At 39.1% G+C, this 19,701-nt stretch overlaps 1 protein-coding gene and 1 long non-coding RNA gene across 14 annotated transcripts in view; one reads left to right on the top strand and one right to left on the bottom strand.

Annotated features, from left to right (window-relative positions):
• The window catches only part of AP3B1 (adaptor related protein complex 3 subunit beta 1), a 158,961-nt gene extending 144,113 nt beyond the window's left edge, over positions 1-14,848 (bottom strand). For 8 of the 9 annotated variants that reach the window (XM_026067742.1, XM_026067743.1, XM_026067746.1 and 5 more), the window contains exons 1-2: positions 14,679-14,848; positions 2,327-2,402 (exon numbers count right to left, since the gene is read on the bottom strand). In XM_026067742.1, coding sequence (XP_025923527.1) covers positions 2,327-2,402; positions 14,679-14,809 — 207 coding nt within the window. In that variant the 5' untranslated portion in view covers positions 14,810-14,848. Of the gene's footprint in view, positions 1-2,326; positions 2,403-13,381; positions 13,401-14,678 lie in introns of those variants that run through there. The other variant, XM_026067745.1, reaches the window with a different exon arrangement.
• Positions 14,849-14,941: 93 nt separating this feature from the next.
• LOC112967056 overlaps positions 14,942-19,701 on the top strand; it is a 24,059-nt gene continuing 19,299 nt past the window's right edge. For 4 of the 5 annotated variants that reach the window (XR_003253834.1, XR_003253833.1, XR_003253832.1 and 1 more), the window contains exons 1-2: positions 14,942-15,720; positions 18,378-18,457. This is a non-coding gene — a long non-coding RNA (uncharacterized LOC112967056). The remainder of the gene's footprint in view (positions 15,721-18,377; positions 18,458-19,701) is intronic. The other variant, XR_003253835.1, reaches the window with a different exon arrangement.

The raw sequence follows: 19,701 nt of genomic DNA, 5'->3' as shown, positions 1-19,701 counted from the left end.
CACATTTCCACCTACATTCTACAACAAATAAAATAATACACTACCATCTTTTCATCACCTTAAGTGATAGTCCACATGCATATTTACACTGTGAGTGCTGTGAATCAGCCACTCTCTTTCCTCAGCCATGCACTTAGGTTGTCTGAAGAGGATCTCAAACATTTTCACATGGGAGAGCGAGCCTTAAACCACTGTAACAACTACATAATTTCTGGAAGCCTTTGTATTAACATGGTGTTTGATAAAAGTATGACTGGAGGTCCAGGTGGCCACTCTGCAGATGTCAGGATTAGAGACATTTTTCAGAAAGGACATTAAAGCATCTCAAGCCCTGCTAGAGTTTGATCAGTGAATATAAGTTCACTTTTCAGGAAAAGCTTTCCCCATAACATGTTCAGACAAGCTTCACACAGAAACCACTGTGTCACCCACTTGGGGATTATCGATACACATCTATGTTCTGCAAACAGAGAAACAAAGACCATTTGACTCCCAGCATTTCAAGTGATGAGTTGATGGGGTCTGCAGCTCAGAAAAGAAAACAGAATGATTCATTGTGTAGCCTGAGCTGAGGCCTGTTGCTCCCCCAGAAAAGCAGAAGCATACTAAGCAGGATTTGATTAATATTAGCTTATTTTGAACTCAACCATAAGCACACTAATATAGCATAACCGATAAATAACAAGCATCTTTATGCTCAGTGGCCCAGCAAGAACAACATCACCATTGCTACAGGCCTTATGCTAATGTGCAAAGTCACAGTCCTGGCCTGTAAAGCTTGCTGTCAACTTGTTAGGTGAACCAGAGCTTGATACCAAGTGCCTCTTGTCATGATGCACAGACTAAGTATGGGATAACAGCAAATACATTGATAATATGGAACGGACAAAGCAGAGGCCCCAGAACTATAAACTCACTGAGAGTCAAATAGTGGTCAACTTTAAGAGCTGGAAAAAGGCTGCTTTTGCTTTAAGAAACAGCAGCTAAGCAAAAAAAAAAAAGATCCAAGCAACAGAAGGTGCCTGCTGTGGCCTGCAAAAGTAAATCCACCCACCCCCACCATTGCATTGCGCTAGCATAGGAGGAGAGACCTAGGGCTGGGAACTGCCTAGAACCGCAAACATCTTATAAAAGGACATAATCTTGAGCTGGGAATGGGGGAGCAGGAGAAAGAAGATGCTCAGTTCACTTCTGGCTTTCCTTACCCAAGGGCTCTCAAGCCTGATCACCCGCCACCTAGGACCCTCAAGGACCATCAGTGCTAACTGTGCATCACCAGTTCCATGCAATAATTATTCACAAGTAATTTAAAATATGATTGTTAAGAATTAACTTCATTGAATATGTAGCAGCAAAGTTTAATAATGAGCAAGAACTAACCATTAGCAAAGTACATTGTTAATGAAGATCGATCTAGTAAAGCTTTGCTTTAAAGTTTGAAGCTGACCTGATTTAACAGTCTTTAATTCCCTAATTGATAAACACACACACATATATAGTGTGTGTGTATAAATACATACATATATACACATACATATATATGCACATACATATAAAGATATAAAAGTTTTCCCCCCTCAGCTGCAAGAGTTTCCAAGCACAGGTCAAAATCCGGTCACCTGTACCCACTCACTTAAGTATATTCTCAGAGAGGACTGAGTCACTTTTAAACACAAACAAAATAAAAACACAGAAGACCAAAGGAACAACGAGAGAAAGCAATTACAGAAGTCCCAGAAGAACAAGTTAAATGGACACTGAAGTGCTTTCTGCAGCACTATTAATACTTATAAGAAGAAATAAAGGGGCTTAATCCTCTTCATAATATTCAGCCTGCAGACTTCAACACATATCAGTTTCAAAGATTGTTTAATCACCACTTCATGTACACAGCTCACTCAAAATGCTTTGTCAAGCCAATACTTAAACATGCTCATTTTAAATAAAAAAATTCCTTATATAATCAAAAACAGTAAAAGCATATTAAATGCAATTTGTCATTTTATTCCACCAAGTTTCTGTAGCTTCCCAACTGCTGAACTAAGATGACAACTGAAGCTTCTGTATGAACCATTTCTTATTTAACATATTGACTTTATTGCCTCCCTACTGAAAACAGTTTATAGGCATATTGGCATTGTTACACAACTATCATCAAAATACGTGCAATTATATACTTTTAAATATAAATTTTGACATAAAAATTCAAATCAAGTACTTCACAGTAGCTTTTAAATACCATTTAGACATTCAAATGCTGACTTAGCACAGGATGTGTGAAAGTAAAAACAGTATTCACATCCAAGGGAGAAGAAAAATCACATACCCCAACAATCCTTTTCATAGCATCCAGCTTTGCAGAATCTTTACTGCTTTCCAACATTTGCTTTAGGTCTTCATTTCTATGGTAGGAATATAGAAAAGTGTCAATTAGAAAAAATATAATAAAAAAACATAATACCGTTTTTATATTCTCAAATCATTTCAACAACTTAAATGAAGCACTGCTCCTTCTTGCCCATTTTTAAATTTTGTTAACTTTCTGGCGTAGAATAATGAGGTATTTAGTAACAGAATCTATCAGATTCCAACAATAATGCAAGCGCTTGCAACTCTAATCCACTATGAGCTGAATCCCTGGCTGGAAGGTTGAAGTCTTGATGCAACAGAACAGTTCAATTTGAACTGATCATTCATTCATCTTTTTTCAAAGAGTGCCAGATGTAATAGCCTGAGGTTGACATTTTTGCGTTAGAATATAATATCAACTTACATAAATCATTGAAAAGCCTGATAGCAGGTTTCAGTATGGTCTGAATTTCAACAGTAATCAAGATCACACTGTATTATCTCTCTCCATCAGTCCTTCTGGTTTGTAGATTTCTATTCACTGCCTTCAGAATGAAAAACCTCAGGTCTGTAGTACAGCTATTCTACAGCCCAGAAGAGTAAGGTAGCCACATGGTTACACACATCTAATGTCTAAATACTTTTTAGAGATGAAGCAGCATTCTGACATGAAAATATTAACTTGGCAATGATGTCTTTCACAGGTACAGCTTCTCATTAGCAATCTCTAACCCAAAGTCTAAACTTGCTTGGCTTTTTAGACAGCAAAGAGATAACAATCTATTCATGGAGGTAAACTGCATTTGTAGGCTCTAAAAACCTACAAAAGAGATTTTGAAGAAACTGCCTTTTATAAAATTCTGTATTTTTTTAAGTATACTAAAAATGCAAACTGCACAGTGACCCACAAAAAGATATCCGCAAAGTTCCAAAGAACTTGAAAAACATTCCAAGTTTACAAACCCTGGGAACTCTCAAATGTTGAAAGACAACATGGAAATCCAGAGCAAGAACTTCAGAAGTGAATACAAAATTTTAAAAATATTCTAATTTATCTGTACTAACAATTTGAGATGGGGGGGGGAGGAAGAAGGTTTACCCCCCCAAAAAAAAATTAATTTTGAAGAGACAAAATTCTGACATCCATTCCTTCATAAAGCATTAGATAGCCTTTTTTCCTACTTAAAAGGGATAGTTGCTCTAATAGGCAAGAATTAGTATTTCATTACATTCCATAACTGTGAGTTAAGGAATCCTTTTCTCTGAAGTAGGTTAAATTTGTTTCTTCTACTTTTAGGCCCACTGCTGCTTCTATATTTTTCCCCCCCCACAGGGGATGCATATTGTCCACACACTTTAGAACACATCCACAAAAACAGAGTTATAACCAGAGGAAAAAGGAACATTTTTTTCCTAATAAGCCAAATGAAAAACATGCAAAACTTCAGAAAGCAGAGAGTTACATGTAACTTCCAAGTGAAATCTAAGCACTTTTTCAAAAATAAGTGTTTTATGAAATACGTGAACATCTTAACAGAGATGGCCTGTTATGAGTCTTAACAACATAATATTTAAATACTATATATATATTTATTTATTTATTTTTAGGAAGTGGAAGCATTCCACTTCTTCGATTATTCCAGGAAATGCTCAAAGAACTATCTGGTCTATCTTGTATTGTTACTTTTTTTTCCTTTTTCTTTTTTTTTTTCTTGCCTTTACTTCTGTCCTTTAAATTATACTTCCCATCCAAATTTGTTCTGAAGTTTTCATACTGTTGAAGCCAGTCTAATATGTCTATACTTGTCCTTTAGCTAGCAAATGCAAGTGGTAATGTCTTGCATACTCTGTTCCTGTAATACCATCCCAAGATAACAGATTTGTTAAAGACAACCAGCGCTAAAGCCATGATTTTATGCATCATCTTCTATCCCCTATGCAACGCAGTTGCTGAAGACACAGCAGAAGACTGGACTTGATCTAGAAAGTTGCTTCCACTCCTACGTTCCTGCTTCCAGTTTCTTAATACCATTTTACCTCCTCATGCAGAAATTGAGATGGAGATAGCAGCAAAAGGTAAAGTACAGAATAATATTATTAAATTGTGATGACCTAGTTCATCATGTGATTGGTAGGAGGATGCTTCAGTTCCTTGGCACAACCAACCAAGCAACTATTTTTTAAAAGTTAGTTTTCTAAACAAGATCAGCTGGTCAACTATTTCTGATTTCAGAACAACATATGGTATCTCTTCCACTTCACAGAGAAATTAAGGATTAATAGAAAAATTTTAAATGGATAAAGATTTGACTAAACAAATAAAAAAAAGATACATTGAATGGATAACACTAGACTACAGAGAAGCTGCTTAAGAATCAAGCTAGGGACTATATTTACTAATGAAAATACTAGGCATAAAATGAAAAAAGAGAATATGTCAACAAAATTTGCAAATCACAAAATAGAAAATTTGGAAATAAAGTTTTGACCTACAGGACTGAGTAACAAAAATGGATGAAGTTACACAGCATAAAATTCAAGTTCACACCTACAGACACTAACAACCAAACATTCTGCTGAAAACTAGCTCCCAGCAGTTGGAAATGACAAAAGCAGGCAGTCACAGGATAAGTTACTAGTGAAGAAAAAAAAAAGGGGGGGGGGGGACAAAGTTGCATTTAAGACACAAAGACATTCCCAGACAAGATAAAGAAGAAAAAGTATTTAAGGATGAAATGTACTTCTAACTACTTATAGAAAATATTTTACCATGTATTAACATTTCAGAATAGTTTTAATTGTAACAGAGAAGATACAAACTGGAGAAATTAAGAGATTAAGATTTGCTTACAGCCAGCCTTGCTTTTCTAAGATCAAAGCAGCAGGGGAAAATAATATATTTTTAAAAAAACCTTAAGAAACCAGAAGTTCTTGATATATTAATTTGGAAATTAATTTCCTCTTCAACTGTTGTAATTTTTTAAATTTCTTACTTTTCTAATCTAAATTACAATCTAGGATTAGCAAGCATTAGATACTTACAGAGTAAAATATTGCTCCACATATGCATATGGATCAGCGGCAAGCCCTTTTTCTTCTACACTCAGATATGGTTTCAGTGTAACATCAAACCTCCCCCCTTTAAGAACAGATTTAATAGTGCAAGAAACCTCATTTATTTTACCCAGCATTCTAGAATTTTGTTCCATTAAGTACAATATTAAAATAATAATAATAAAAAAAATTTTAAAACGCAGTCAGCCAAGCTTGCCTGCCAAGACTGAGGTCTACCCAACAAAAAAACCCAAAACTTCTCATGTAACAGGAGACCCACTCCCTTGCTGATTCACTTCTAGAAACAAATACTCTATGCAGATCTCAAAGGTCATTTCCCTCCAAAAACAATGCTTAGCAGTCTCAGCTAACAATGGTAAAGGCAAATACTTTTCAGCCTTTCACAATATAGCTTATTGTACAGTACAGCAATATTTTCATATTCTGAGCATTAAGAAGATTTAAGGAAATTTTATTTCCTTAAGCAAAACCCTTTAAAATAGAATGTATAAATACAAATCTCACAGTGTTGTTCATGTCTCTATATTCATTAGTTAATCTGAAGCGACAGTTCTTCAGTACACAAAGTTAAACAAATGTCTTTATCATTTATGTCCACCTGCCAGCAGCTCAGGAAAGTGCAAGCAACCATCCAGCTGCATCAATAATTTTTCCCCCTCAAACTTTGAGAGTAGTTTTAGCCTAGGAAATTAGGCGCACATTAGAGATCACTGAAATATGAGCTCTATTGCTTCAGTAGCAAAACTAGGCTTAAAGAAGCCTAATCTGATAGTTAACGGATAATATTGAGTTACATTAAGCAAGGCAGTAATGTTCCCAACTATGGTAGGTGCAAAAAATTTTACAAAGAGTAAATACATTGTTTCTCTGAGCTTGTTTTCTGCAAGTGTAAGAAGAGATGAAATGACTTCCCAAAAATCATCCACCTGACCACTCACAAATTCTAAGAACGCTGTATTCGTATTAGTGCGCACACAGTCACAAAAATTGGCATCTTGCCTAGAATAAAACCAGGATTTCAGACTCCTTGAGTAACACTACCCTCCTCTACAAAATCAAATAGGCCAGGCATAAATGTATGTCACTGAAGTTTAATCCAACTATGCTAGTGATAAGCCTCTCTCTCAGTTCCATCTTCTTCTCTAGGAACAATCCTAAAACTTCAAGTGCAATGATCATTTAATCCACGCAAAAACACCAGCCCATAACCCGTGGCAATTCATTTGCCACTGCACCTACGGTATTCTGAACAACTGTTATTGATAACAGAATGCTTACTCCACCCTGGTAAGATACACATTTATTATACCTCCTATTCTCTTTTAGTAATACCATAATATAAAAGCATAAATTGACAATATTTGCTACATTTCAAGTGCATCCAGCTACTGAAGTGATCTACAAATCCTGATGCATTCTTTGTAAAAAGCGGAAGTCTAAGTTTCATAATGTCAAAACTGCAACTGAAGCCCAGCAAGCAATCAATGATTCTTTAGCTACAAAAGCTTTACTCCTTGAAATTTATCAGCCTTTTGCTGCTAGAAAATAAGAATACTATGTTTCCCCATTCTGTATGTATGCCCCCAAAACCTGGGACCTGTTTTAATCACCTTGGCATGAGGGAAAGGAATTTTAAAAGAAATCAAAAACTGGCAGTGAAACAGAGGCTCTTCGCATACAGGGAGCACTGGGTTACTGCATGAATAAGATACAGGACATATTGAACGTAAATCCACTGCAGGGGAGGAAACAAGCTTCATTAATTCTGACATCATGAAACCATCTGTTACAGAACTAGAACAGAAGTAACAAACATCCCATTTAAAAGAGTTTTAATAATGCACTTCTGAAGTTCTCAATCTCTTGCATGCTTTTAGTTACAACATATCAACTGCATTGTTCCTGCATTTCAAAGCCTTCAGGAAGCTTCAGTCTGGATTACATGCTTTCAATCACAGCATACCCAGAGATTTTTTCTGTGCAGTATAGGGAAACATTCAGCAAAATGTTCCAACATGAAGTGCAAAATATCATGAATGTTACCAGGTTCAAAGAAGAGAATCCGCACTAACAGAGCAGCTTAACTGGTCTTTGCACTTGTAGAGCAATGAAGTCCTAAGAAAGGCTCCCCCAGAAAAAGGTTCAGAAAAGAAAATCAGGTTTAACAGTTTATGGGTGCTGCAAAATCCTTAAAATAAATTGGTTTCTTCTAGCTCAAGCAATTGCCTAAACTCTAAACAAATTTAACACTTAAAAAGGAACTGTAAATTGATTTCAGAGCCACATAACATGAAAGCTAAAATGGCAGTGAGTACATGCTGCAACTTGAGGTCATTTTACTCTAGATTTGGGCTCTTCCTCTAGCAGGAAATTACAGAATCCTGTTTCATTGTGAGCGCTTCATTCTATACCACAAACTGCTTGCACGACATCTTGTGGCGCTATTCAGTATTGCCTTCCTCTCACATTATAATATTATTTATATTCATTGCCAATTCACAACACCAAGACAGAATTCAACTATTATTTCAAAGGAGGCCCAAGCTGTGTGGATTTCAGTGTAGCTGTATTGTGGTTTAAAGAGAAGTTACAAGAAGAGAAAACAGATATTTCTCTTTCAGCCACACCTGTTTCAATTTGAAAAACAAACATATTACCCAAAAAGGAAACTTAGTAATTTTAAAGGGTATACAGCAGAGATATGAGGAAAAACAGGTTAACTACAGTATGATGTAAGGCAGAGAGACACAGAGAAGAACAAGACAGGATATAGTCCAACCAGCAGGCAATGTAACTCATTAATGATTGCTTTGCCACAGCATGCTCAAAGCACTTGCCATCTAGAGGTTTAGGCACAGTCTCATCCTACTGAGTAAGCAAACATACAGAAGAGTGTACAATTAAAACTGAATAAAGCATCTCTCTAGCTCAAGGCTGTCATACTGTAGCACCTGAACTAAGCTTGAGAATCCAGTACATGAACATCTGGAAGTTGCTGCTGCCATCAACATCAATGCAGATATGTTAACAACCTACATTTCAGAAGCTCTGACCAGACCACAACGCCAATTGCCATCAAGTAGTTTGAAAGATCTAGAGAGGATGGCGGTTTAATCTAAGATTAACTATTGCCAGTATAATTGTTAAAGACACTACTTCACTTAGTGACAAGAAAGGTTATTTGAAAGGATGAATTCCACTGGATACGACCTTTTCTGATAATGCCCACACCTCTGAGGCTTCAGAGAAGCTTCTGCAAGAAGAGAAAAATCCTTGGTGGCAGAGACTGGTTTCCTGAAGCCTGCTGAAGTGGCATATGGGGTGCTGCCACTTAAGTGGTTACATCAGCTTATGGCCTGCCTTGGGAAGGCCAGTGATCAGAATTTGCAGATGTTTGTAGGTCACTCAGCAGCATTTGAAAGATGTGAAAGGAGATTATTCACTGCTTCTCACTCTCCTGTATCTCTATCAATTTCTGAAAATAGTGAGGGGAAAAAAAAAAGTCTTCCTTTAAAGATACCACCAAAAAGGTGGTAGTAGCACTGCCGGAATCTGCAAAGGTGTTAGTGTATTTATGGATATATGCCCACAACACCTCAGAAACACTATTTAAGAGTACTCCAATGTACCACTGTTCATCTTCCAGTAAGATGCCAAAAGAATTCCAGTTTTGCCTCAAAGTAAGAAAACAACCTATGGCCGAGGGCGGGGGGGAGGGGAAGGGGAAGGAATTAGATAAGGATAGTCTTCAGGAAAGCAGAACTAAGAACAGGTACCTACTTTTTTAAATTTCAACCTTATGTTGCAACAATGTTACTGAATGGCATTTTAGGGCCATTTATGATATAGACTATAACAAGTGTCTAAAGCAAACATGTGACAACATAATAAACATACAGAAACTACAGAGAAGACCTTATTCTATAATGATTTCCTTTCTGAGAAGAAAGCCTCAAAAAAATTTTAATGGTGGCATTATAGAGAATCAGAGCAAATCAACAGCTCATTGCTTAGATCCTCATACATGCCAAGTTTGTGGCAAAAAACACATTCATTGTGACACTGGCCATCAAATCTGACCAATTTCTGCTGAAGGTGTGCTCTGCAATACCGTACTCATGTTCATATATTACATTTAGTTACTATCATGGTACCTACTACAGGGTTCAGATTTTATCTTGCAGAGTCATCAGTTCATCCAAACCATTCATCTTTACTAGCTTGTACATCCAGCTGAAACTGGCTTATTACCCTATTAGTGGGCATAGTGCCATTACAACAGATGGGAAAGAAGGCAGACTTGCCAATAAACTAGTATATGCATCAAGTTCGAATATTAGGGCTGGACTCTCCTCCAAGACTTTCATAAATGACTGTCTATACAAGCTTTCCATGACTGGTTGAACAGGATATGCCAAGGCAAAACTAGATTAATTTAAGACTCCATGAACATCTCTGGCAGCTGTTGGAAGCAAGTTTTTAGCTCTGATGAATTTGGGAAAAAAAGGCTTCTGAGCAGAGTATTGGGGAATGAGTATCTTAATGAAATCACCACCTTAGATCAGCTCTCTGCAAAACAGGCTTGCAAATCTCAGGGGGAAAAAAAAGAAAAAAAAAGAGAAAAAAAAAAAAAAGGTTTGCAGCCCAGCCAAGTTTTCTGATGAATAGCTCAACAGAATGCATAAGCCAAATCCACAGGAAAAAAAAAATCTTAATAAATTACAAATGTATTTTGCTTGGCAGGGATCTAGTTTAAAGATGCAAATCAGTAAAGCTGAAAATGTTTGTTGTAGATTTTGCCATCTGCTTCAATACTATACTTATCAGCATCTACTGATGTTCTTCATGGGGTTCACTTGTAAGTTTTTACATTTGGTTTAGATTGAGCAACAACTAGTTCTACTGCTGAATGCATATTGTTTCTAAGAACCAAACTTTATTACATACAGCTAAAAAAGTAATAAATAAATATAGATGAAGATCCTCTGTCCAACTACAATTAATAGTAGGCAGTAAAAGCTGCATCCTGACATAAGCAATTGCACATTGATTCTGGGTTACTAATTATCTCTTCTAGTTCGTCTTAAATGCTGGAAACTAGTTAGACTTTTAGCTCTACATAGATCAACGGTACACACTGCAACCATAAAAGTGTCCTATTAACTAATAGAAGGTTTGCATCAAACAGGATCTCTCTACACTACACAAATGATTTTGACAGTCTTCCATCTAGGCAGTTCTTTCTTTATTGATTCCATCAATCTAGACCAGGGAGAAACAATTTATGGTCTACAGGCTGGATTCAGCTTGTCTACACAATTTACATGACCCTCAGCTCTTGCCAATTTTCTCCTGAAAACTCATGTTATGGGCAACAATGTACTATTTCCATTACTCTGGTGTCTCAAACTGATCCTTTCTCTTCTCCTTCAAATGGGTGGGTTAAGTGAGTGTGTATCTAGAGGACCTAGACGCTGATCTATGCTTGGGACGTAACCAGTTTATAGACAAGTGTCAGATTACCTAGGAATTTATGCAGGTTTTATAAAGAATACTGTATGCGACAGCTCATGTGATTGGGGGGGGGGGTACAGGCAGAGAACAGAGGCATTTCCAGCCATGCAATGTGGCCTGCTCCACAGAAAAAGGTTCTAAATCCAGACTGATTTATCTCAGCTACACAAAACCTCTTAACTACTCAATTATTGAAAGAATAAGCAGGAAGACAAAGTTTGCGCCCTCTGACTAGCAGATCCATTTCTGATGTATTTGAAATGATCCAACTAACCAATGGGTTTGTTGAAAGCAGTAGGTACTGAACAGGTAAGTTATATTCTCTTTTGTCAAGATTCAGTACCCGCAGGAAAAGCTATCCCCAAACTCATATATCTTTGAGTGAAAGCTTTCACAACAGAGTTCAGCAAAAAACAGTCAGAAAACAGTTCCTTATGTATGTGTTATACTTACCGTTAATTGATATAAGAACAGCGTTTAAAAAAAATCCTAAGTCATTCCTCACTTATTTTGTCCTGAACATTTACAGAGTTTCCTGACTGAGGCAGGATCAAAGTTTTATTTTAACAATCTCAATTTTTTTCACTACATTGGGTGCATGCAATATGTAATTAATGAGAAACATGCTATTTACACATGATGCAGGCAATCCATTTACACTTGTTTGTACCAGGATAACAACTATTTATTCCTATGATCATTTCACCTCTATTTAACAACCAAACCTTCCCACTTACTCAGATTCTAGATGCCAGCATGACAGATAATTTCCAAGGCCCTGAAGTATTTCAAAATTCACATTTCATATGTCTCAAGCAAACCACAATACTAACATGTCAAGAAAGTGTTATGTTCATTAGCTGACCTGAAGATTCTATTTTTAATTGAAAATTAATGAATGAATCACAGAATTGCTTAAGGCAAAAAGAGAAGCTTGAGCAAGCTGGATAAAACACATGGGCTTTTGACACCAAGGGATGCTCTTCTTGACCTTTTAGAGGATAAGAACTTCAGCTGAGTATTTCTACTGAAATGATAAAAACAAAACAGTTAAGAGAAATAGTTTATATTAAGTCAACTTTAGACTTCATCAGACTTAAGTCTACTGAAACTCATTTGTGCCTCTTTGCGCAACTTGCCAGAGACTGTTCTATGTAATAAGTGTTACAAGACTGAAGACAGTCTATCCCAACAAATTATTGTTGGATCTCCAGAAGCATTGGCATTGGCTTACTTCCACTTCATGACAAACAAAAGACAGACAACATAAAGAAAAGAGGTTGGGTTTTTTTTTTTTTTTTTTTTAATGTTTAGAATAATTCCTTAGCAGTTATATTTTAACCATGTGATATTGTTCAGACTAACTTTCAAGAAGCAAGTGAAGGTCTCTCGTCCAACAGCTATTCCAGTAATATTCTGGGCCATATATTTACCTTGTGCTCCTCCACTTCACTGAGAGAAAAAAACAAAACTACTACTTCTCTCATCAGTAGGCCTAAGGAGAAATTCTCTTCCCAGCAACAAAGAAGCTTGCAAAGCACTCAAACACCACAGTGATATGGGACATAAACATATCCAAAATCAAATATAGCAGTGTTGAGTGACAATCAAAAAGAGATCAGCAAACAGAACTCTGAAAAGTCATAATGGTAATTTTATTTCACCAGTATTTTATATTCACCAGTGAAATCTCCCCACAACCTCGTATTTTAAAACACATGATACAGAAATAACTTGCGCTCTTCTGTATGCCAAGTAGGGAGGGACCAGATTTGCCCAGTTTAAAGAACACAAAACCAAGACATCCGAAGTTATGGTGTCCTTAATCTGGACTATAGCCACCAATTTTAGAAGACTTATTTCAGCTCTAAGGAAAGGAAGTTTTGCTTGTTTCTCAATAAGGAGATTTTGGGTCATTACCAGTGTTGAATATATGGTGTACGTATGCTTGATAAATGACTTCCACATTTTCCAGACAGAGTACAATACAGTAATCTCTCTCCCTTCTTTTCTAATAATCCCCACCTGCAGTCCAGGGGCAGAACACCAGCTTTGTCACACCCTAACAATTTCATAATCTTTTCTGCATAATGTTCATTCTTCAACTCTCCAATCCATATTAAGAGCTTACCTACACAGATTTAAATCAGGGATAATTTCCTATTTCAAAAAAATCTTTGTTTGGCAGCTGCAAAGACCAGGCAGATCAAAGCCTGCTTCCCTCTCAAGCCCTTGCTTTACAAGAACTTCTCTCCCCCAATTTGAAGGGCAAGCCTGGAGGGGTGATTAATAAGGCACACACACATATCACAGTCTTCTCAGCTACTCTGTTTTTTCCATGTTCAAAGACGATCATACATGTACATGTGTACAAAAAGCCTCAGGAGACCAGAGTTTTATTCACCCAGACCACTGGACAGTTTCAGGTAAAAAAATCACTCACTTTTGCTCCTCCATCCAGAAAAATGTAGATTGAAATATTTAACCTGCAAAAAAGTCTGAAATTTAGAATGAAACAAATTACTTATAGAATTATGGCCATGATTGGGGTACTTCCCTCTGTGGAAAAGCAGAAGCAGAGCAGAGTTTGGAAAAAAAAAAAAAAAAGGCAGAAAGTTGTTTCCATAGGAGGGGACAAGAGAAGAAGGGTGCAAACAGCATAGATCAGCTATAAAGCACAAGTCAGGAGAGGATGTCAGATCAGCAAAAATTTTAACTGGAAGAGAAAGAAAAAGCAAAGGATGTAGTGTAATAGCAGGGAAACAGAAATGTGACTCTTTTGGCAAACTGAGGAGGCCAATCAGCTACTATCTCACAGCACTAAGCATCAAAATGACAGCAGTCGCACCTTGTTGTGACGTTACTTTGGTGGCGTAAAAACAACCACACCAGTCGAGGTTTCTAAGCACAGATGCTCTCTTTGCGCAGAGCAATCAAACTGAAGAACAAATGATTGATTTTCTAATGTAAACAAGACCTTAGTTTATGGTTCTTCTCATCAGTTGCTGTAAGAAAAGATTTCCAAATTGTTGTAGGATACCCTTCTGGCTTAGTAAACCTCTTGATCCTTCCACATTTTTTGTCTCTCCAATTCAGTTTCCCGCTAAGGAGTTCCAGGCTCTCTGGCCCTGTCATTTACACTGTTTTTTTCATTTCCTCATTTTGATTTCAGATCAACGCACTAAACTAGCAACACCCTCCCACTTTAAGCTGGCCACCTAACTGCGATCAGCCTTTCCAGCTACAACTTCCACGTACGCTTCTTAGCACCTTTGTAAAAGGCCGATTTGAGGGCAAAAGGAAACGAACGTCAGCGCAGTTAGTCACCAAAAGAGATGAAAAACTATAGGCAGCTTTTTTTTTTTTAATATAACAACTTTGAGATTATTCTTCATTCCACTGTGAGCACCTAAAACATCAGCAACTGAACTTTTCCACGAAGTGACGGAGGGCTAAAAAACCGGGCCCCGGGGGCGCTGCTTTATCGCCACGCACCTCGCGGCGCCGCCCCGCGCAGCAGCCGCGCAAGGGCCCCGCGCGGCGCCGCCGCTCCCCGGCGCCTGAGGGCACGGTCACGCCAGTCCCGCACCCCCTCAAGCCTCCTCCCCGCCTGCCCACGGCGCCCGGGCCGGTCCCCGCCGCCCCCGAGGGACGGCACCTCCCGGGCCGCCGCCGCCGCCGCCACCGCCCCGGCCCCCTCCCCCGCGCCGCCGCCGGCCCGGCCCGGCCCGCCCCCTTACTTCTTGGTGTCGCTGCTGAAGAGCCCGAAGGCCGCGGGCGCGGAGGGCGCCGTGGTGGGCGCCGCCTCCTGCGCCAGCTCCGGCGCCGCCTCCCCGCCCTGCTCGCTGTAGCTGAGGCCGTTCCCGGCCATGCCGCCGCCGCCGCCGCCCCGCGAAACTTGCCGCCGCGGCGCCCCCGGCCCCTCCCGGAAGCGGCGTGCGCGCGCCAGCGCGGCGGGGCGGGGCGGGTCACATGCCGGGAGGCGGGGCCGAGCGGCCGGAGCGGAACTGTCCCCGTCCCGCGGCGCTGCCGTTGCTACGGCAACGCGGCCCGCGGAGGGCTCGAGGCCGCGGTCCGGCCGTTGGCGCCCCCCCCCCGCCTGCCGCCTGCTAACGGCTCCTGGCGGGCGGCGGGGGAAGCGCAGGCCTAGGCCGCTGCGGGGCTGTTTCCAGCCGCTCCTCTCACCGCGCCCCCGCTGTCCTCCCTCCCACCCGCCGGGCCGGGCCGGGCCGGGCCGAGCGAGGGGCCCCAGGGTGCCCAGCCTCGCCTGGCGCCTCTCGAGGGGGAGCGCCGGGAGAAGCTGTTGCTCCGTCCGCCCTCAGTGCGCTCGGCTGCGGCGGTCTGGCTGGCGCAGGAGCTCCAGAGGCCTGGCGTGCCGTAAGGTGAGGACCGGTCCCCGGTGCGCTTGGGGAGAGAAAAGAATTTAAAAAGTCTCAAACACAGATCCTCCGCGGCAGCTTCGGGACGCGTCGCTGCCGCAAGCCCGCACTGCTCCCAGCCCTCCGGGGCCCCCTGAGCACAGCCGTTTTCTCGCCTGCCGTTCACGGACTTGCAAACGAAAGCTGACCCTGCCGGGGCCCCGTATCGCAGCTTTGGGAACAAACGGCCCGGGCTGTCGAAATCTACTGATTCACCGTCCTYCACCGCCAACGCCGGCGTGACTTCCGCGGGCCTGGAGTGAGCTGTGCCTCGTTCACAAGGAAAATTTGAAGTATAGCCCTTATCGGCTCGTCCGTTGTTTCTAGTAATCCGTATTACAAACTAACTGGTTTGTCAGTAAATGTGAGTACTTTTTGCTGACTTCGCTGCAGGATTGTTTCTAGGTAATGCACAACAGCTTTCATCAGAGTTGTTGAATGTTCAAGAAGTTACTAAAAGCCAAATCCGATGAGCAATCTGAATTCCACCACACGTAAGGACCAGTAAAAATGAAAACGAGAGAGAAACACTCACAGGATATTATAGTCTGACAGAGAGATGATGCTGTTTCCAGTGTTAAGAAAACTCACCGTTAAAGCAATGGTGGTGTAGCCTACATTACCGACAGCAACTTGAATGTGAGAGGCCAGGCAATGTAAAAGGATAGTCAGATGTTGTATGAGGAAAGTTTCTCTTAATTTATTTTTGTAAGCTCATTTCTTTTTATAAGCTCATTTTTCCCAGTGTTTTAAGGAATAATCCGTGTTCATTAAAATGCCTTTCTGTCTATCTGCTGACATAACTTATATTAATGTAGTCCATCCTTTTCATCCTGAGAACTGAACTCATTTCCAAAAGGTTACAGTTCACAATCAATACTTTTTATCTTGCAGAGAAAAAAAAGGGGGAAAGTGGTTTGTCATAGTATTTTTAAACAGCTTTTTTGAATTGCTTGTCCTTCGCCAGCTTGTAATTTCTGATCAAAACTGAGTCATTGCTAAGAAATAAACTTGATAAAAGGAGTTGCCAATGCATTATTTATGAAGTGAGTGAAGCAACTGTAAGAGAAGATGTCACCTAAGACATCTCCAGGTATCAGAAGAATAGCTCCTGGTGCTGCAAGGGAAGAAGTTAACCTTTCCTACTGCCTCAGTCTTTGCCTTCTGTGGATACCAACATTTCAGTTTCATTTTATGATAACTCACAGTTTTTTCTTCTTTGTAATACAGTCTTCCTCAAAAGCCATGGCTTGGAGTAGGAAGAGCCACTGTTGACTTCCAGTCACAGCCTGAATTTCTTTGACTGTCACCATTTTGCACATTGGTTCTTTAGACTTAATATTTTTTGTACAGCCACTTAACGCTATTTATAGTAACAGCCACTTACTTTTCCTTCCCTGTCGACATAAATATCTCCTCATTGTAACTACCTCAGACTGTCGCAGTAATTGTTGATACTCTTCCCATGATGTGATTCTTGACTTGAGGCAGACCTCTCAATCATCCAAGATCAGACAGAATCCTAGCTGCTGATTTTTGAAGGATCAAATAACAGAACAGACTGCACTGCTGGAGCTTTTGGTCAGAGCCAGAGGAAAAAGGACAGTTACTTCTCTGCTCCAAAATCTTTAAAATATTGCTATGGTCTGCATAGGAATCTGAGAATTCATACCAGCAGCCTTTTGAAATTGCCTCCAACTCATTTCTTCCAACCATATATTACTTTGAAATCTAATTGTGCAAGCACTTGAACTTTGTTCCCAAACATAGTTATGCATATATGAAGGGGTCCCTGACTTACATCTTTTGTTTGTGTATAAGGCACATACAGTGCAGGAAGAGTTGACTTGCTATACTAGGTCAAGCCCATAGTCTTTAAGATCTATTCTAATTCCTTTTGAGACTGCCTGTTCTCTGAAACAAGAGGGTTTAAACTGCTTGCTCATTTGTACAAATCTGTAAAATACATGTATTCATTGCTGGCAACAAGAAACGCCTTAAGTATAACCAACTAATTCTCCTCTTATTATTACATAGAACAGTTTAAGAGTAATTTCAGAGGAAGGATTAATAGGAAAAGAGAACAGTAGATTGTAGATTGTTTGGGGAAAATTTGTGGGAATGCAAACATGGGGAAAAACAGACAAATGGGCTGTTGAGGCGAACGATCATAGGACTGTGATACAAAAAGACAAGTAGATAATAACAGGAAAGCAGAGCTGGGAAGGGCCTTGAAACGGAGAAGAGAAAGCAAATATTGTATGAAGATTTATGAAGTATCTTTGAACAGTCATATCAGGAGGAGTATAAACTCTTGCTATCAGTTCCTGCTATGTAGTTTTAGCCTGAAAATGCCGCAGCAGTTCCTTGAATAGTGTTCTGCTGGCTATATTAACTCTTCAAGATCACTGTGAAGTATGAGCACATTGCATTTATACCTGTACAAAATTAGTTCAAAATTACTGAATTATGAATGGCAAAATGCTACTGAATAAAAATTCTCCATTTACATTAATTCATTACAGTATTCTGTATTTCTGGTTATTGCACAGGATAAAAAAGTACACAAGGCTTAAAACAGGGAACAATCGAGGCTTTTGCGTCTCAATTTTCCACTCAGCATATTTCTTTTTGAAACCATTTTACCACCATGATTCATTTCTATTGTACTATCTTCATAACTGATACATAACTGATAATAAATGGTAAATTGCATAGTTTCTTAATCTTCCATTCATGGATGTAAACAACTAGGTAATGCCTTATGCATAGGCATTACTTTTAAAAATTAATTGCATGGAACTTTACCTCCCTATATTCTATGGACTGGAAAATGTGTTTATATGGGTAAATACACATGCATTTTCATCAAAACTCACATATTGTATATAAGTATGCATTTTATGGAAAAAATTTTAAGTTATTCAGCACAGTTGACTTTTCTCAGCTTTCTGAAGCATTTACAGAAGCTATTTTGCAATGTTTTTTACCAAATAAATTAATGTCCATTTTGTTTTTCAGCTGAACTGGGCTGCCATATTCTTGTCTGGTGCCCTCTTGTGGATCAGATTATTAATATACTGTTCATCATACTGAGAAAGGTAAATGTAAAGTAGCTCATTTTTTAAAGGAACTCAAGCTGTGTATGACAGAAATGCTAAGATGTTAAATACTTTGCTGATATTTTCTATACTACTGATATTTTCAGATATATTTACTATATCAGAATATTCTGATATATCTCTTTTGACTGTTTACATTTTTAGTAAATATTAATGCCATTGATGAAAGAAAAGTAAAGATATGATACAAACTTCTGAATATTAATATTTTTAATTTTGTAATAATTTTTAAATACGATGTATAATCAGTTAGTTTAAAATTAAACACTGAGAGCTTTTTCCCTAACCTGGAATAATAGGTTGTCTTTAGAAGTGTTTTTCAGCATGATGTATGAACTCAGCAGCTAGTAGTCCAAATTAGTTTGGGAAAGCTATTATGCAGGTAAGAAAATCAGTGGGTTTGAAAAAATCTTTGATCTACCTCTCTCCAACTGAATGTAGATTTGGGACTGTAATGAAAGTGGACCATTGCCCTTTCAAAAGTACCTGTTCTCCATCCCTTCTTATGAGAGCTGGCTACCATATTATCCACAGGAGCATTTCACACATGCAACACTGAAACCTGCAGGCCACAAATTCTCTTTTGTTCCTACAACTTATATGAATGATAAGATTAGACCATATGTGCCTTCTGGCTCCATCAATTAATGTTCCTTCTAATGGTTATGAAAATTTTGGTGAAATGAGAAATAGAGGAGAAGTACAAAGCAAAAGGAAAAAAACAGAACACAAGACAGAATTCTTGAGAAAGAATACGATTCTTGAATTACATGAGTTCTTAGTAATTTATTCAAGCATAAACATGCAAAATAATTATTACTAGAATTATAACTTTCTTATATATATAAAATTAGATCTTACTTTTAGGTAGAGAGTATCTTGAAATTAAAAAGATTAAGATTACATTCAAAACATTGTAAATGTTCAATTCCATGTTCAAATCTGCTGTTATGTTTATTGTACAGTATCCCGATCTAAAAATACTCCTATAGAGCTAAAAAATATCTTGTATCTCAGAGAACTTATCTTGACTAGAAAAAGTAGTTCATGGTGTTGCGGGATTCATACAAATGTCCCAGATAACCACAACTTCCATTCTAATCACAGAATCACAGAATCACAGAATGGTTGAGGTTGGAAGGGACCTCTGGAGATCATCTAGTCCAACCCCCCCTGCTCAAGCAGGGTCACCTAGAGCACGTTGCACAGGATCGCGTCCAGGT

This window comes from Apteryx rowi, unplaced genomic scaffold, assembly GCF_003343035.1.
Source record: "Apteryx rowi isolate R43461 unplaced genomic scaffold, aptRow1 scaffold_262, whole genome shotgun sequence".
NCBI lineage: Eukaryota > Metazoa > Chordata > Aves > Apterygiformes > Apterygidae > Apteryx > Apteryx rowi.
Note: the sequence above shows the minus strand (reverse complement) of the source record. Positions and strands in the feature narration are given on the sequence as shown.